Source organism: Orcinus orca, chromosome 11 (genome assembly GCF_937001465.1).
Source record: "Orcinus orca chromosome 11, mOrcOrc1.1, whole genome shotgun sequence".
In the NCBI taxonomy this organism is placed as follows: Eukaryota; Metazoa; Chordata; class Mammalia; order Artiodactyla; family Delphinidae; genus Orcinus; species Orcinus orca.
In genome coordinates this window covers 36,096,073-36,110,810 of record NC_064569.1, presented here as the reverse complement: position 1 = coordinate 36,110,810, position 14,738 = coordinate 36,096,073, and the positions used below count along the sequence as shown (strand labels likewise).

The 14,738-nt window shown below is 37.5% G+C and overlaps 1 protein-coding gene across 1 annotated transcript in view; it reads left to right on the top strand.

The window, feature by feature from the left end:
• The window catches only part of DBX2 (developing brain homeobox 2), a 39,345-nt gene extending 33,998 nt beyond the window's left edge, over positions 1-5,347 (top strand). Inside the window, exon 4 of the mRNA XM_004274429.3 lies at positions 4,683-5,347. Within this exon, the coding sequence (XP_004274477.3) occupies positions 4,683-4,961 (279 nt within the window). The 3' untranslated portion in view covers positions 4,962-5,347. The remainder of the gene's footprint in view (positions 1-4,682) is intronic.
• Positions 5,348-14,738: the final 9,391 nt, after the last annotated feature.

Here is a 14,738-nt window from a genome sequence, read left to right as displayed (position 1 = left end):
GTTTTCCTCGTGTGTGGGACTAATGAGCCCATAACCTTAATTGACTGCTCTGTGCCTCAGTTTCTCACTTTAAAAACAGGGACAAATATAGGAATTCTGTCTATGTCACAGAGCAATTTTGTGTCTGTGACAGACAAATCAATAGATATATCTTGGTGGTCTATTGTACGTAAGACACTGTGCTAGGTAAGAGGGAATATTGATAAATACTGATTAAGATAACACTCCTTGGACCCCAGGAATTTATACAACCAACTGGGAAAACAAAGCAGAACCTCATGAACGGTTAGATAACAATATAAGACATTAATATAGGAAACAGCCCCTGGTAGGTTAGATATACTGCCAAATAATGGAGCTAGATCAGTGGTTCTCCTAGAACTTATGTATCTCTCTGGAGCCTTACACTAATCCCCATCTCTGGAAAGGATGGTCATAGGGCTGGTTCCTATACCCCTAGGGAGTCTAGTGATGGGAATTACCTGATCCTCAGAGGAATTGCTGGGCCTGAGAGAGGATCACGTGGGGGGCTCAGTGGGCCTGGCCTGCATGGCATTAGTATGGATAAGACACAGCAGAGTCAGAGGGGAGAAAGTGTGCAGGTTTGGGAGGCTGGGGGATTCTGGTTGAGTTGGAACTTGAGGTAGGTGTTAAAAGATCAAAAGTGGCTGGGATTGATCTGACAGTGCTCTGGGAAAGTGTGAAAATCCGTGATAGTACATAGTATCTTCTTTAAAAGGAACTGTTGAAAAGGGAATGCAGCAAGCCTATTAAGGACTATTTATGAGGCCATGACCATAATATTTCCACTCTGAGATAACGAACTGTTTCCATATTTGTATGTTATCTCCCAGTTGTTATCCACAGGCACATAGTTTTACATAGTCGATTATATAGTTTTTAAAATTCAAGTGCCTCAGGAATGAACGCTTTTTGCCTTATTGAATTTGGCGAACAGCTCGGAAGTAATTTAACGTTTTCTTATTTGCATGTACACTATATCTAATTACACAGTGACTACATGGTATTTATTACGGTAAATTCAAACAAAAGGGAGATTGGTAAAGTTAAAAATGAAAACATATCTGTTCCCTTTCCAATCCAACTCCCTGGTTACTACTGTCATTTATGTATGGCTCTTGTTTGAGTTTATTGGCATATCATGTATTATTTTTAAAATAAACTTCTATGTGTGTCATATATGCACAAACATAAAAACACAGATACTTTCGTAATGACTACTATGTGCCCTTACATTTGATGTTATTTGCAGATAATAAAAGTAGCTACTCTTGCTATTTCTGTTTTACAAATGAAGAAGCTGAGACCTAGAATCGTGTATATAATTTTAAATAAAAATGGCATCACACTCTGCATCTATTTTAACATCTTCTGAAGGATAATACAAATCACTTGTGTCACCAGCACACAGCTCAAGAGGTAGAACATTACCACCGGGCCAGGAGCCCCCTGCCTGCCCCCTCCCGGTCACTACCTTCTCCTTCGGAACTTTGAACAGCATAGATTAGTTTTGCCTGTTTTTGTGCTTTATACAGATAGGATCACTCAGTACATCTTCTTTGGTATATGGCTTCTTTCACTTACCATGTGTTTGCGAGATTCATCCATGTGGCTGTGTTGTAGCAGTAGCTCGTTTACATTCATTGCTGTGTAGTATTACATGGTATATACCAGGGTTTATCCATTCTAATGGTGGGTGTTTGCATTGTTCCCATTTGGGGGCTATGAGGATTAATGCTGCTGACAGTGAGTATTGTTTTGCCCTTTGCTTTTTCTTCCCCCACTCAAATGGCATGGGATACATCCTTCCATGTCTGCATACACATTTACTTCATTCTTTTTTAGTGAGTGTCTCAGAGCAGACCATGACATGGATATACTGTAATTCACTTAGCCATCCTCAGCTTTAAGTTACTTCCTAGTTTTTACTGTTGCATATCTTTACGCACTTTAAAAATATTTCTGTAAGATAGGGAACTAGGAGTCGGATTTATAAGTTAAAGTTTATGTACATTTTAAGTTGTGATCAATTTAAAAATTCCTTTCCAAATATTGTATCAAGATATTGAATTATATCAAACTTTACTCTTACTAATAAGTAGTCCTTTTTTTGCAATCCCTCCACTATTTAAATTTTTGAAAATGTTGCCAACCTCATGGGCAGTTGTATCTGTTATTTTTTTCCTAATTATCAGAACTCGGGAATCTTTTAATCACTTTACTGGTCATTTTTCATCTGAATTTAACCTTTTCATGGCTGCACCATTTTTTTTTCTATTGTCTTTTTGTTGATAGATATGCAGCAATTACTTTAGCTGTTAATCAAAATATTTGGAATATTATGGTTTGTAACATTTTCCTGTTAACAGCTGCCACAAAAATCCCCTCCAAGTTTGTGGCTTTTTTTTATTGTGGTAAAATACACATAACATAAAACTTACCATTTTAACCTTTTTGAAGTGTACGATTCAGTGGCATTAAGTACATTCACCTTGTTATGCAGCTGTCACCACCATCCCTCTCCAGAACATTTTTCATTTCTCGAAACTGAAACTCTGCACCCATTAAACAATGACTCCCCATTCCTCCCTCCCCGCAGGCATCAGGCAACCACCATTCTACTTTCTGTCTCTGTGAATTTGACTACTCCAGGCACCTCATACAAGTGGAATCATACTGTATTTGTCCTTCTGTGACTGGAATATCTCACGAGGCATAATGTCTTCAAGTTTCATCCATGGTGTAGCATGTGTCAGAATTTCCTTCCTTTTTGAGACTGAATAATATTCAGTTGTATGTATATACCACATTTTGTTTATTCATTCATCCATCAGTGGACACTTGGGTTGCTTCCACCTTTTGACTAATATGAATAATGCTACTGTGAGCATTGTGTATACAAATATCTCCTTGAGTCCCTGCTTTTAATTCTTTTGGGTAGTTTGTGGCTTTTTCATATGCTTGTGGCATCTTTATTTATACAAAAACTTCTCTTTTTTTAATGTAGTCAGATCTAGTTTTCCCTTTGTAGCCTTATTTTTTTATGTCATGCTTAAGAAAACATTCATCTCCCCAAGACTGTAATGATCATCTCTATATTTTCTTCTAGAATTTTTATAGTTTTGTATTTATGTTTAGCTGTTTAATCCATCTGGAATTTGTTTTTGTATTTGTTGAGAGGTAGAAATTTTATTTTATGATTTTTCCCAAATATGTACATTTGTCCCAATGCCACTGATTATGAAGAAACTCCTTTCATGATTTTTTTAAATTGAGATACTACTCAAAAAATTTCTGGATATACAGAAAAGCTAAGAGGAGAAGAAAATAATTAATGTGATGAGAAAGACAAAAATCACTAATGGCAACAAATAACTGTCTTGGTGAAAACCCATTAGAAATAGTTGGCAGGCATTCTGGGAGAAAATGCCTACTGCAAATAATAAATGAGTTTGTGAACAGAAGCAAATGCTCTGCTATGTATGCATTAGGACTGGTTTCTTGTGAAAAGCCTGAATCACAGGATTACAACTGAGATGGCAGTCTTTCGGGCTCAGCTGCCTGTGGTAGGTTTCTTTTGTAGCCATTTTGGACATTGCCCATCACATTGAAAGAATGAAAGAATTGTTTTGCCAATCTGGAAAGACCATCTCAGGTAGAATTTTTTACTTCATTGGGAGAAATATCTGGTTGGTACACTTTAATAATTACTTCTTTAGGTAAAAATTTTCCAGTTTTTGTTCTAAAACTAGAAAGCTACTAAAAAAGGGTGCAGTGTAATGCACAGGAAAGCAATGTGATTGGCTATCAGAAAACCAGTTGTGAAGTTTCCTGCTCAGGCACAGTTGACGACACAGTCAGAGGGAGGTTAGTAGTAAAGAGAGACTCAAGTGGGGTGGGGGAAGTTACGGCTCAAATTAGAAACTACCATCATAAGCACTTTTAGGTTAATTACAATCAATTGTTATTTATTGAGCCTAATTCTTCGAGTTTGATAAATCCTGGAAGTACTCGAACTTAAAAATTGTATAAAGCCTGCAATTTATCCAAGCATTATAAAATGTAATCTTAATTGAGTCTCCAGAAGTTTCTGATGAGGTCTGAATGTTTATAAGAGCCTCAGCGCTGGAGTGGGACTGTCACGGATTCTAGTCTAAATGCTTCTGTTTTACTAGCTATGTGACCTTGAACTGGTTCATTGCGTTGAACCTCAGTTTTCTTATGTGTGAAATAAGGACTTCTTGCAGTCATTGTGAGGATCAAATTGTATAATCCACGATGAGCGCCTGGCCTGACACCTGGCACAAAGTAAACACTCAGATGCTATTACTAGTCAATAACATTTCCTTTGGATAAATAATTTAGCACAGACTAAATGAGATTTTAAAATATCGAAGAGAGTTAAATCAGTCTTGAAAGATGTCTGACTTTCAGGATGTCAGCAGCTTACCACAGTTGTTTTGTTTCATAAGTGTGTGGAGATGCTGTACTAAAGTAATTTCTCAGATACTTCTGAAGTAAAAAGCCACAAGGACTTTGCTAGGATGGCTCTCAGGATAAGGTATTCTATGGAAGGCACAGTGGAAGAAATTACAGTTTAAAATGCTGAAGTGAAGTAACGTGATGTAAGTGATCATTTTGTCCAATTACTTTATCAATAGGTGAAAATCTGGTTTCAGAACAGAAGGATGAAATGGCGGAATTCCAAAGAAAAGGAAGTGCTTTCCAACAGGTGTATCCAAGAAGTAGTCCTTCAAGAGGACCCCCTCTCAAGATCTGCTCTGGGTTTCCCTTCTCCATGTCCTTCACTCTGGGAAATCTCCCAACAGCACTCGAGTCCAAGGTGGAGGGAGAATTCACCAGAACCATCAGAGAGACTAATCCTGGAGAGTCCAGGGGCATTGGCCCCAGAAGCAAAGTCACTGCAAGGTGCCTTATAATTGTGTTCTGAAGAGGATGCCAGAGACAAGGGTGTACTTACTGGCTCAGTGTGAATGGAAGCATTCTGCCACGTTAACGTAAAGAACAGTTAACTATTAACGTTTGGACTCTTAAGCCTGCTAGCTTGTGTCTCATCAGTGCCTAAAACCTAACACCTTTGGAGTGAAGCATGGACTAATGTTTTAGGAAACCTCTCCAGTGTTCTCTTATTTGGGTCCTAGACTCAGACTTAATTTGTAAGTGGAACAGAATCTCCCAGAAAGTACGATGGAACTGAAAAGAACGAGAATAATGGTCAGCTCAGTCCTTACTCTGAATACGTGTATATATGCATGTGTCTCTATGTGTATATATATAAATATTCATTAAAATACATTAGTAGAAATTAGTTTCTCTCTAAATAGTGCATTGAGCAAATTCACTTCCTTTTATATGAAGAAAAACCAACGATGACTGAATGTTTTTAATTTTTTGAAAATTATGTGAAATTTGGACTTCAGTACAAATTTTCATATCAAAAGAACATTTTTAAAAAACTCTCTACTTTCTGGTTTCTTTCAGTATCCAGATGTAAGTGATTTTTAACAACTCAGCTCAGAGATCCTAATCAAATGAGCCACTATTAGATACATGCACTGAAAGTATGTATTTAAAATTAATCCAACAAGCAACTAGAAGAATTTCTGAATGTAACTGTCAGTACCTTTAATTTCCAAGGCTCTGGACTTTATCAGGCTATCAGTAAGGGAGGGACCCATTTAACTAATGATTATCATTTGATCTCTTTTCTGTAAGGATGGGTCTTAATCAGGGTCTGCCAAATAAAACGCCTTTAAGGGCCTGTCAGGTAAATAGAGGGCATGACTCACCTAAAGATATTTGAGTTTAATAATTTTGAAATACTGTGTTGGCCAAAGAAAACATCTGTGCCAAGCAGTTTGTGACCTCCAACCAAGACTTAAAGAAGTGTCACAGTTCTTAAAATGTTCCCAACTGGGCTTCAAAACCCGATACTGATGGGATCTATAGTGATTTCTGTTTGCACTTTTAGTTATAGACTCAATTTTCCATCTAGGTGGTATGCAGTATATATTAGGTTATTTTTATGTATTAACAAAAACATCACCACAGATGTTTTATGTTTCTTGAGTACTCTGAAATAGTATTATTATAAAATTGCATTTCTGGTAACGATTTGCTTAGTTCATCTAGAATTTTTTATTCCAGGTCCAAGAAAAAATTATGTTTCACTTTGAAGGAAATGAGGCAGAAAAAGGAAATGATGTGGTTTTGAACTAGGTTGTTATTAATCTGTGGACAAGAAACATTAGTAGAAGTTCATGATGTGGAATTTTGTTAGTGAGAAGGCTGCATAAAGAGAGTAGCTTCTAATTTGCTTACGTTCTTAGCTATAGACTTTGAGGGTTTAGAGTTTTAGCAAAGGTAATAGTTCAGATGATAATGTTTTTTGTCAACACCAGGGAATTGTTTTGTATGAATGGGACTTGATTGGGTGTATGCTAGCTTATGTCTTTATCACAAGATCAAAAATCATCTCAGAAGAAGATTGTCTCAGTCCCTCTTTGTGGGAAGCAGAGGCAGGGATCTGCTGACAGCAATTTAAATTTTAAAACCTGTCTTAAAATGATTTATAATACGGTTTCTTTTCTTTGTATAATGTTAACCTCATTTACATTTATCAGGTCCTTTCTGTGTGCTGGAGACTGCTAATAAGCCTTTAATGTGGATTAACTCATTTAATCCTCGTGACAATAACCCTATGAAGTGTAGGGACTCTATTACTATTAGGATTCTTGTTACTCAGACAAGGGACCCAGACCAGTATGGTCAGGGTGATTTGCCCAAGGTACTGAGGGTAATAAATGGGATTTGACCCCTGGCAGTCAAGTTTCAGCTCTTGAAATCTAACCAACCATGCGGGGGTGTCTACCACTGTGAATGTATTCACCCAGCTCTCAGATGCATTGTAAGACATACATTTTGAGGATTGCAGAGAAATTTATTAAAGAGATTCAGAAGCACGTTGTACTTTATAATCTCTTACTTGGGGAATGATTTTCTCTTCAGTATCTTCTCTATTAATTTTGAAGTTTGGGGAAAGTAAAGAATCACAAAAGTCTTCAACTTTGAAGTCTCTGTAGAGAAGAGTCACTCAGGAGTGTTTATGAAATGGAAGTGTATTTTTCTATCACTTGTTGCTAGAAATCATAGAGTGCTTATCTATGGTCAATGTTTCTTGAGAATAATTTAAAAATCAAATGAGAGAAACATGTGTCTTGGCCATCCGATTACCCAGGCTTTAGAAGTGAGCTACTTGGTGCTTAAATGATCTTCCCCCAGGGTTTCATCTCGAGCTCTGAGACCCAGCGGAGGCTTCTCTCTGTATGATTGGCCTGATAATCGTATACACAGATACTTTTTTTTTTTTTTTTTTTTGTGGTACGCGGGCCTCTCACTGTTGTGGCCTTTCCCGTTGCGGGGCACAGGCTCCGGACGCGCAGGCTCAGCGGCCATGGCTCACGGGCCCAGCCGCTCCGCGGCATGTGGGATCTTCCCGGACCGAGGCATGAACCCGTGTGCCCCGCATCGGCAGGCGGACTCGCAGCTACCGCGCCACCAGGGAAGCCCACAGATACATTTTTTAATTGGTTTCTACCTCAGAGTGTGTTAAAGGCTTAGGAAAAGTACATCTTGGATGAATATATTAGGGGTACTTAGGAAACACACACAAACACGCACATGGTCCACGGGCATATGCTTGCTGTGCCTTGATTTTGCCGTCATTTACCCAGATTGTTGGAGAGAAGTGCTGAGCTTCATATTCTAATTGACAAGGGTCTCCTTTCCCCTTTAACTTGTGCTTTACCAACGCCGCCTCCACCTACAGTGTTCTTACACGTGTATTTCCCTCTGTTTTCTAAAGGCAGACTCCTTTGCTCTGAGTGATCACATAGGAGTATGTTTTCTGTCTGCTTTCCAGACTAACACTACTCTAGAAAGCACCAGGATCATATAAGCCTGCAGGCAAAAGTGTTTAAAATTTTTGAAAAGACATTGTCTAATTAATCTTAGGTGGAAGAGAAGGGAAAAAATGGTGAACACCATCCTTCAGCATTTATACAGGAAAATATTTTATAACGCTAAGTATGAAGGGTTGGAAGTATATAACCAGGTTTGGAATGGTCACTGGATCTGGAGACAGTGAGGCCATGATCACCGATGTTTAAAAGGCAACTCTGTTTTCTTAGTAATGAAGTGGTTTGAATGGGGAACCTAATTATTCAGTCTAGTGGTTCACAGCCTTTAAAAATCCATACCCTTGAACATGCCATACCTTCCAACCAGTTTTGGGTATGTGCACAGATTTGGCATATACCTCATAATACTCTTCAGCACCCACACCTCCCACTCCACCCCCTTAGAATCATACATATACTTCTTTTCACTTTTCAAATATAAAAGCATAATTAAATATAAACCACACGTGTTCTTTCTGGCTCCCTTCATTCCCCATTCTGATGCATCTTTTGCAAAGGTACATACTCCCCAGCTTGCTCCACCACCGATCCCTTGATGACCAGTGATTTCGTCAGGTTCCGCTGGCCTTTAATAAAACAAAGCTCATTCCGCTGCGCTCGTGAGCTTGTTAGACACTGCCTCTGCACTCTTTTGAAATCCACAAAAATATTTTTTCTTTCTGGATCTCAACACTTCTTAAGCATTATATGTCAGGCACTGTCCTAGGCTCTACGTAAACAAATATGAGGGAGAGCATGGTCCGTGCCCTTAAGGAACTTATGATCTGGTCTTCTTGCCAAACTATTTCTGAAATATTCCGTGTTACCAGTGACTGGATCCAGTAAATTTGGGGTAAAAAATAATCTAACATCCTCCAAAACCCTATCTATCCATTTGCAGTGGTGGTGGTGGATTGGGGGGGGGGTGATTATTGAGTGCTCCATTTTTCAGAAAAATACAAGCTATTTGGCATTGCTGATTTTCTGTGCTCTCTCCCCTCCATTTAGGCCACAATTGGTCCCAAGAGGAGTCAGAAAGAGTCTAAGAAAAGAATATAGTGACTTTTTTGTTCATAGTGCACCCTACCCTCTACTTTCGTCTTTCTACCTTCCCAGCCTCAGATCAACTTGCAACCATGGTGAGTGGTAAGAGCGAAGAAAAAGCAAATAACACAAGTGGGAGGAAATCAGGATGATGAGTATTCTTGATTATATAGGGAAAATCTTGGAGAATTAATTTATATCCTTTATAAACCAGTTCTTAAATAAGCAAATACCTTAAGGACAACGTACTAGCCCCCCCCCAAAGATGGTTCTTAGCTTCCAGCTGTTAGTTGGGTTCCATTACATTAGTATTTTTGGTTATAAAAGCTATACATGCTCATTATTAAGAAACACTTGAAAATGTAGCTAACAAAGAAAAATTCGTGTGTAATTCTGCCACCTGGAGATAGCCAGTTTAGCTCTTGTGAAAATTTTTCACTTTTGAATGTATGTGTATGTAAATGTGTATGTCTAAACAAATTTGGATCCTAGTGTATATCTAGTTTATCCTCTGTTTTTTTTTACTCAACTTTATAGAGAATATTTTCCCATGCCATTAAAAATGTTTTAAACTGGTTATGACAGCTGCATAATATTATTTCTTTGTAACTCCTTCATTTCTTGAGGTGGACCAGGGGATGGGGCCAGGAGATGGTAGGTCATGGGAAGAATGATCTTGGGCTCCTGTACCAACAATTTACTTAAGAAAAACAATCTGATGCTTGTTATTTCTTTTAACTAAATGAAAGCCCAGCAAACACTAGATGTAGAATGAAAATTGAGGAAGTTTGGGCTTATACTTTCAGTGGTGTTGAATATCAAGGAATATCAAATATACTAACTGGAGAGCCTCTTCCAAAAATCCACCATGAAATTTATCAAAACATCCCCCATCCATTCAAAATCCAAGGGAGTGTATACACATGGATTTCAGTACGTAGCCACCAGCAAACATAACTAGTGTAGGGTAATAGTCTACCTCTCTTTAATTGTGCTTTATGGTCACATTGATACATTAGTTAGCTTTTTCAGGTACATATTTTTGTTCACAATGTGGGCAGAGGTCCAGTAAGCTAATGGGTATCTGACGTGTGTCACCATTTTGAAGGTTTCTTTGATAAGGCTGTTTTGCCTGTCCAGTCTAGAATTCCCCAGCTCTCACAACTCTATGGATATTCTCTCAAATGTGCTTGAACAACAGAAATTATGGAGAGAATCTTTTGGGATCAGAACATTCCAAGGTTAAAAGAGAGCCTTGAATGTTATCTAAACCCAAAATAGAACCATTAAGTGCTTGATGCTAATCAAAAGTCAAAATATCAAGCATGTTAAATTTGAAAAAAGTGCGTGTCATAACCAACTCATAATGTAAATCTAATCCTATTACAATGAATTTCCACGGTGGTTGTCTAGGGCTACCATAACAAATTACCATAAACTGTGTGGCTTAAAATAACAGAAGTTTATTCTCTTAGAGTTGTGGAGGCTAAAAATTTAAAATTAAGATGTCAGCAGGGCCTTGGTCTCTCAGAAGGTTTTAGGAAGCCCCCTCTTCAGCTTCTGGTGGTGCCTCTAGAAATTCCTGGTTTGGGCTGTGTGACTCCAGTCTCTACTTCTGACTTCTTATGTTTTTCTCTCCTATGTGTTTATGTCACAAACTTCCCTCTGCCTTTCTTTAATTTCTTTTTTTCTTCTTTTCTTTCTTTCTTTTATCCAGGACACCTGTCACTGGATTTAGAGCTGAAGTCCAGGAATATCACATCTAAAGATCCTTAATTGTATCTGCAAAGGCCCTTTTTTCCCAAATAAGTTCATAGTCACAGGTTTTAGGAGTTAGGACATAGACGTATCTTTTTTGGGAACCACTATTCAATCCACTACAACTGTGTTCCTCAGTATCACAGCATAAGATCTAAAATAAATGAAAACAGAAGACTTAGACTCCTATGGCATTCCCTGTAATGGAATTTGACTATATTGCTTTGACTTAGGCTTTTGTACCAACCAAGCAATGCACTACTTGCAAGGATATTTGGAGCAGGGAAATTTTTGTAAAAATTGCCTCCATTTTGGATTTCTTTCTACAATGGGACAATTTAAGAAAATGTAGCACTAATTTTTTAAAGCCCTCACATGGATTCCAGATGTTGACCATTTAATCCAAGGTGTTTCCTTATTATACAAATGTGGTGCACATCAAAAAATTGGCATTGTTTAATTTATGACTCACACGTGAACCATTGTTTTTTGTGATGTAGTTATTTTAAGTGATTCATAAATGAAACAATGCCAATATTTAGGACACATACCATGTTTGTATAATGAGGAAACACCTTCTTGCATTAAATGGTCAACATCTGGGATCCATGTGGGAATTTCTTTATTTTAAATAAAGACAAATTAGCATGGCATACATTTTCTCAGAGATGCAGCTAGCTGGTAGTCAAAAAACAGAGTGAACTTGGTACTATATTGTGGTTAAGAAAATGGGGATTTTTTGATGGAAATATCCAATAATGTTTCGATAGCATTATTTTGAGGATGGGGTAAATGGAGGTGTGGAGTGAAATATGATATGGATAGTGTTGAGTCAGGGATGAGAAATCAACTCAAGTGTACTCTCTTAGGGGTGTAACTTACCATAAACTTTCTGGAGGGGTATTCGGTAACACAAACAAGTTGTTAAATGAGCATACCTTTTGAGCAGACAATTCCACTTACTGGAATTTATCTTAAGGAAATAGTCAGGAATATGCAAACAGAGTTACATACAAGGATGCTCATCATAATACACTTGACTATTTTTTCGAGCAGTTTTGGGTTCACAGCACAGTTGAGCAGAAGGTACAGAGAGTTCCCATATGCCTCCCGCCTCCACATGTACACGACCTCCCTTCCTATCAACATCTCACACAAAAATGGTACGTTTGTTACAATGAAAGAATCTACAGTGACACACCATTATCACCTAAAATCCATAGTTTACATCAGAGCTCACTCTCGGTGTTGTGCATTCTATGTGTTTTGAAAAACGTATAATGATATTTAACTGCAGAATAGTTTCACTGCCCTAAAAGTCCTCTCGTTATATATTTTGATGACAAAAGGGGTTTGATGACAATAGGGGACTGCTAAAATCAGTCGTAGCAAATTTATATAATAAAATCCTATGCAGCCGTTGAAAGTATTGTAGAAGAATGATGATTGATAAAAATGGCCATGATTCATTGTTAAAGGGAAAAACAGATTACAAAACAATATTTTAATCACCTAATATTGCTTGTGTGTGTGTGTGTGTGTGTGTGTGTTTAAAGAAAAGACTATACACCCATGTATTAACTGTAACTGTCTCTGAGTAGTGGGGTTAAAGATGATGTTTGCTTTCTTTTTTCCCTCCATTTTCCAAATAATCTACTACAAATCATGTTACTTTTAAAATTAGAAAACACACATTGACTTGGATGTCTCACAGACATCTCAAATTCAAATGAGTTCTTTCGCCTCAAATCTTTAGCAGTATTTCCTTCTTTGGGTAATAGTAAAATAGGACAAACAGTTGCTGAAGTCAGCAACATGGGAGTCAGCTTGACTCTTTCTTCCCTGCTCCCCTCATATATAATTAATTACTGAGTCTTGTCTATGCATTCTCCTAAACATCTCTTCAACCTGGCCCCTTCTAACCATCCCCACAGCCGCTAATGCATTCCAGATCACCAGTCCCTCTGGTTTGCAACCCCTTCTTGTTTCCTAGAAGTCTCTTTGCATTCTTCCTTCTAGCTTCCTTCCAACTCCTTCTCCAGGCTGTAGTCAGAAGGTCCTTTTTAAATGCAAATTTGATCAGACCATTCTTCTGATTAAAATCTTTTTGTGGTTCTTCCCTAAGCTAAGATCAAGACCAACCTCCCTCATACAGTTTACAATGTCCTCTGAGATCAGATATCTGCACATCTCGTCTCATCTCTCCCTACTTTCCTTCTTGTTTTTTAAATATACAAGTATTTAAAATATTCTTTTGTATTAGTTTCCTATGGCTGCTATAATAACAAATTACTGCAAACTGGTGTCCTAAAACAACAGAAATGTATTCTTTCATAGTTCTGGAGGCAAGAAGTCCAAAATCAATATTAATGGGCTGAAATGAAGGTGTTGGCAAGGCTAGCTTCTTCTGGAACTTCTAGAGGAGAATCTATTCCTTTCCCCTTCCAGCTTTTGCTGGCTGCCAGCATTCCTTGGCTTGCGGGTGTATCACTCCAATCCGTCTCCATAGTCACATGGCCTCCTCTTCTGTCTGTTTTCTCTACTTCTGCCTGTATCAAATCTCCCTCTGCCTCCCTCTTATAAGATTACATGTGATTGCATTTAGAGTCCACGCAGATAATCCAGAATAATCTCCCCATCTCAAGACCCTTAACTTAATCGCATCTGCAAAGACCCTTTTTCCAGATAAGGTAAAATTTACAGGTGCCAGGGATTAGGATCTGATATCTTTGGAAGGAAGATATCTCAGCCTACCACAACCAGTATTTTATTTTATTTATTTATTTGTTTGTTTTTAAATTTCTTTATTTTAATTTAAAATTAAAAAATTTAATTTAAATTTAATTTAATTAATTTAAAATTTAAAAAATTCTTTATTTAAATTTCTTTATTTTAATAAATTTTGCAAATTTATTAATTTATTTTTGGCTGCCTTGGGTCTTAGTTGTGACACACGGATCTTCATTGAGGCATACGGGATCTTTCCTTGCAGTGTGCGGGCTCTTCCTTGTGGTGCGCAGACTTCTCTCTAGTTGTAGCGTGCAGATTTTCTCTCGTGGCGCGTGTTCCAGAGCGTGTGGGCTCTGTAGTTTGCAGCACGTGGGCTCTAGTTGAGGTGCATGAGCTCAGTAGTTGTGGCGCAGGCTTAGTTGCCCTGTAGCATGTGGGATCTTAGTTCCCTGACCAGGGATCGAACCTGTGTCTCCTGCATTGTAAGGCAGATTCTTTACCACTGTGCCACCAGGAAAGTCCCACAACCAGTATTTTAAAATATTGTAGTCTTTTACAATTAAGCCTTGATCTTAAAGTATAATTTCTTTCAGTCAAAAGTATATTTTTATGTTGTGGTTCCATAAACATATATAAATCTTCTTTATGATGAAGAACTTCAAGTTATAAAGGTCAGAAATAAAATCAGAAGCCTTAACACCATTGTTTTTAAAGGGGATACATATAGAAAAGATCTTTTCTATATATATTATAAAACTTTTAAATTCCTTTCACATGAGTAATCCAAACTGGCCATTTAATTGCTCACTTGTGCTAAAAGGGATTATACATCAGTTTAAAGGTTTCCTACTCTCATTATCATCTTATTGTAAATTCAGTTTCTGCTTTATTGTATGCTCTCAATGATTTCTCTAGATATTTTGAATCACTGCATTTCTGAAGTTTTATTCCTTTTTGCCTTATTTCATGTTATTCTCTTTTCTTTCCTTTTGTGAAATATCTCTAGTAATTGTACTGTATGCTATTTATTCATACCATATTGTTTTCACCTTTATAAGATTTGTCTTGATTTATCTCTGAGAATTTATATCTTGGGTTTTTTTTTTTTTTTACTTCAGCGATGGAATTTGTTAGGTTCGAATTGTGAGTTCCCCAACAATTTATTAACTTCACGTTTCATTCAAGACTGATTTCATCTTCCTCTCC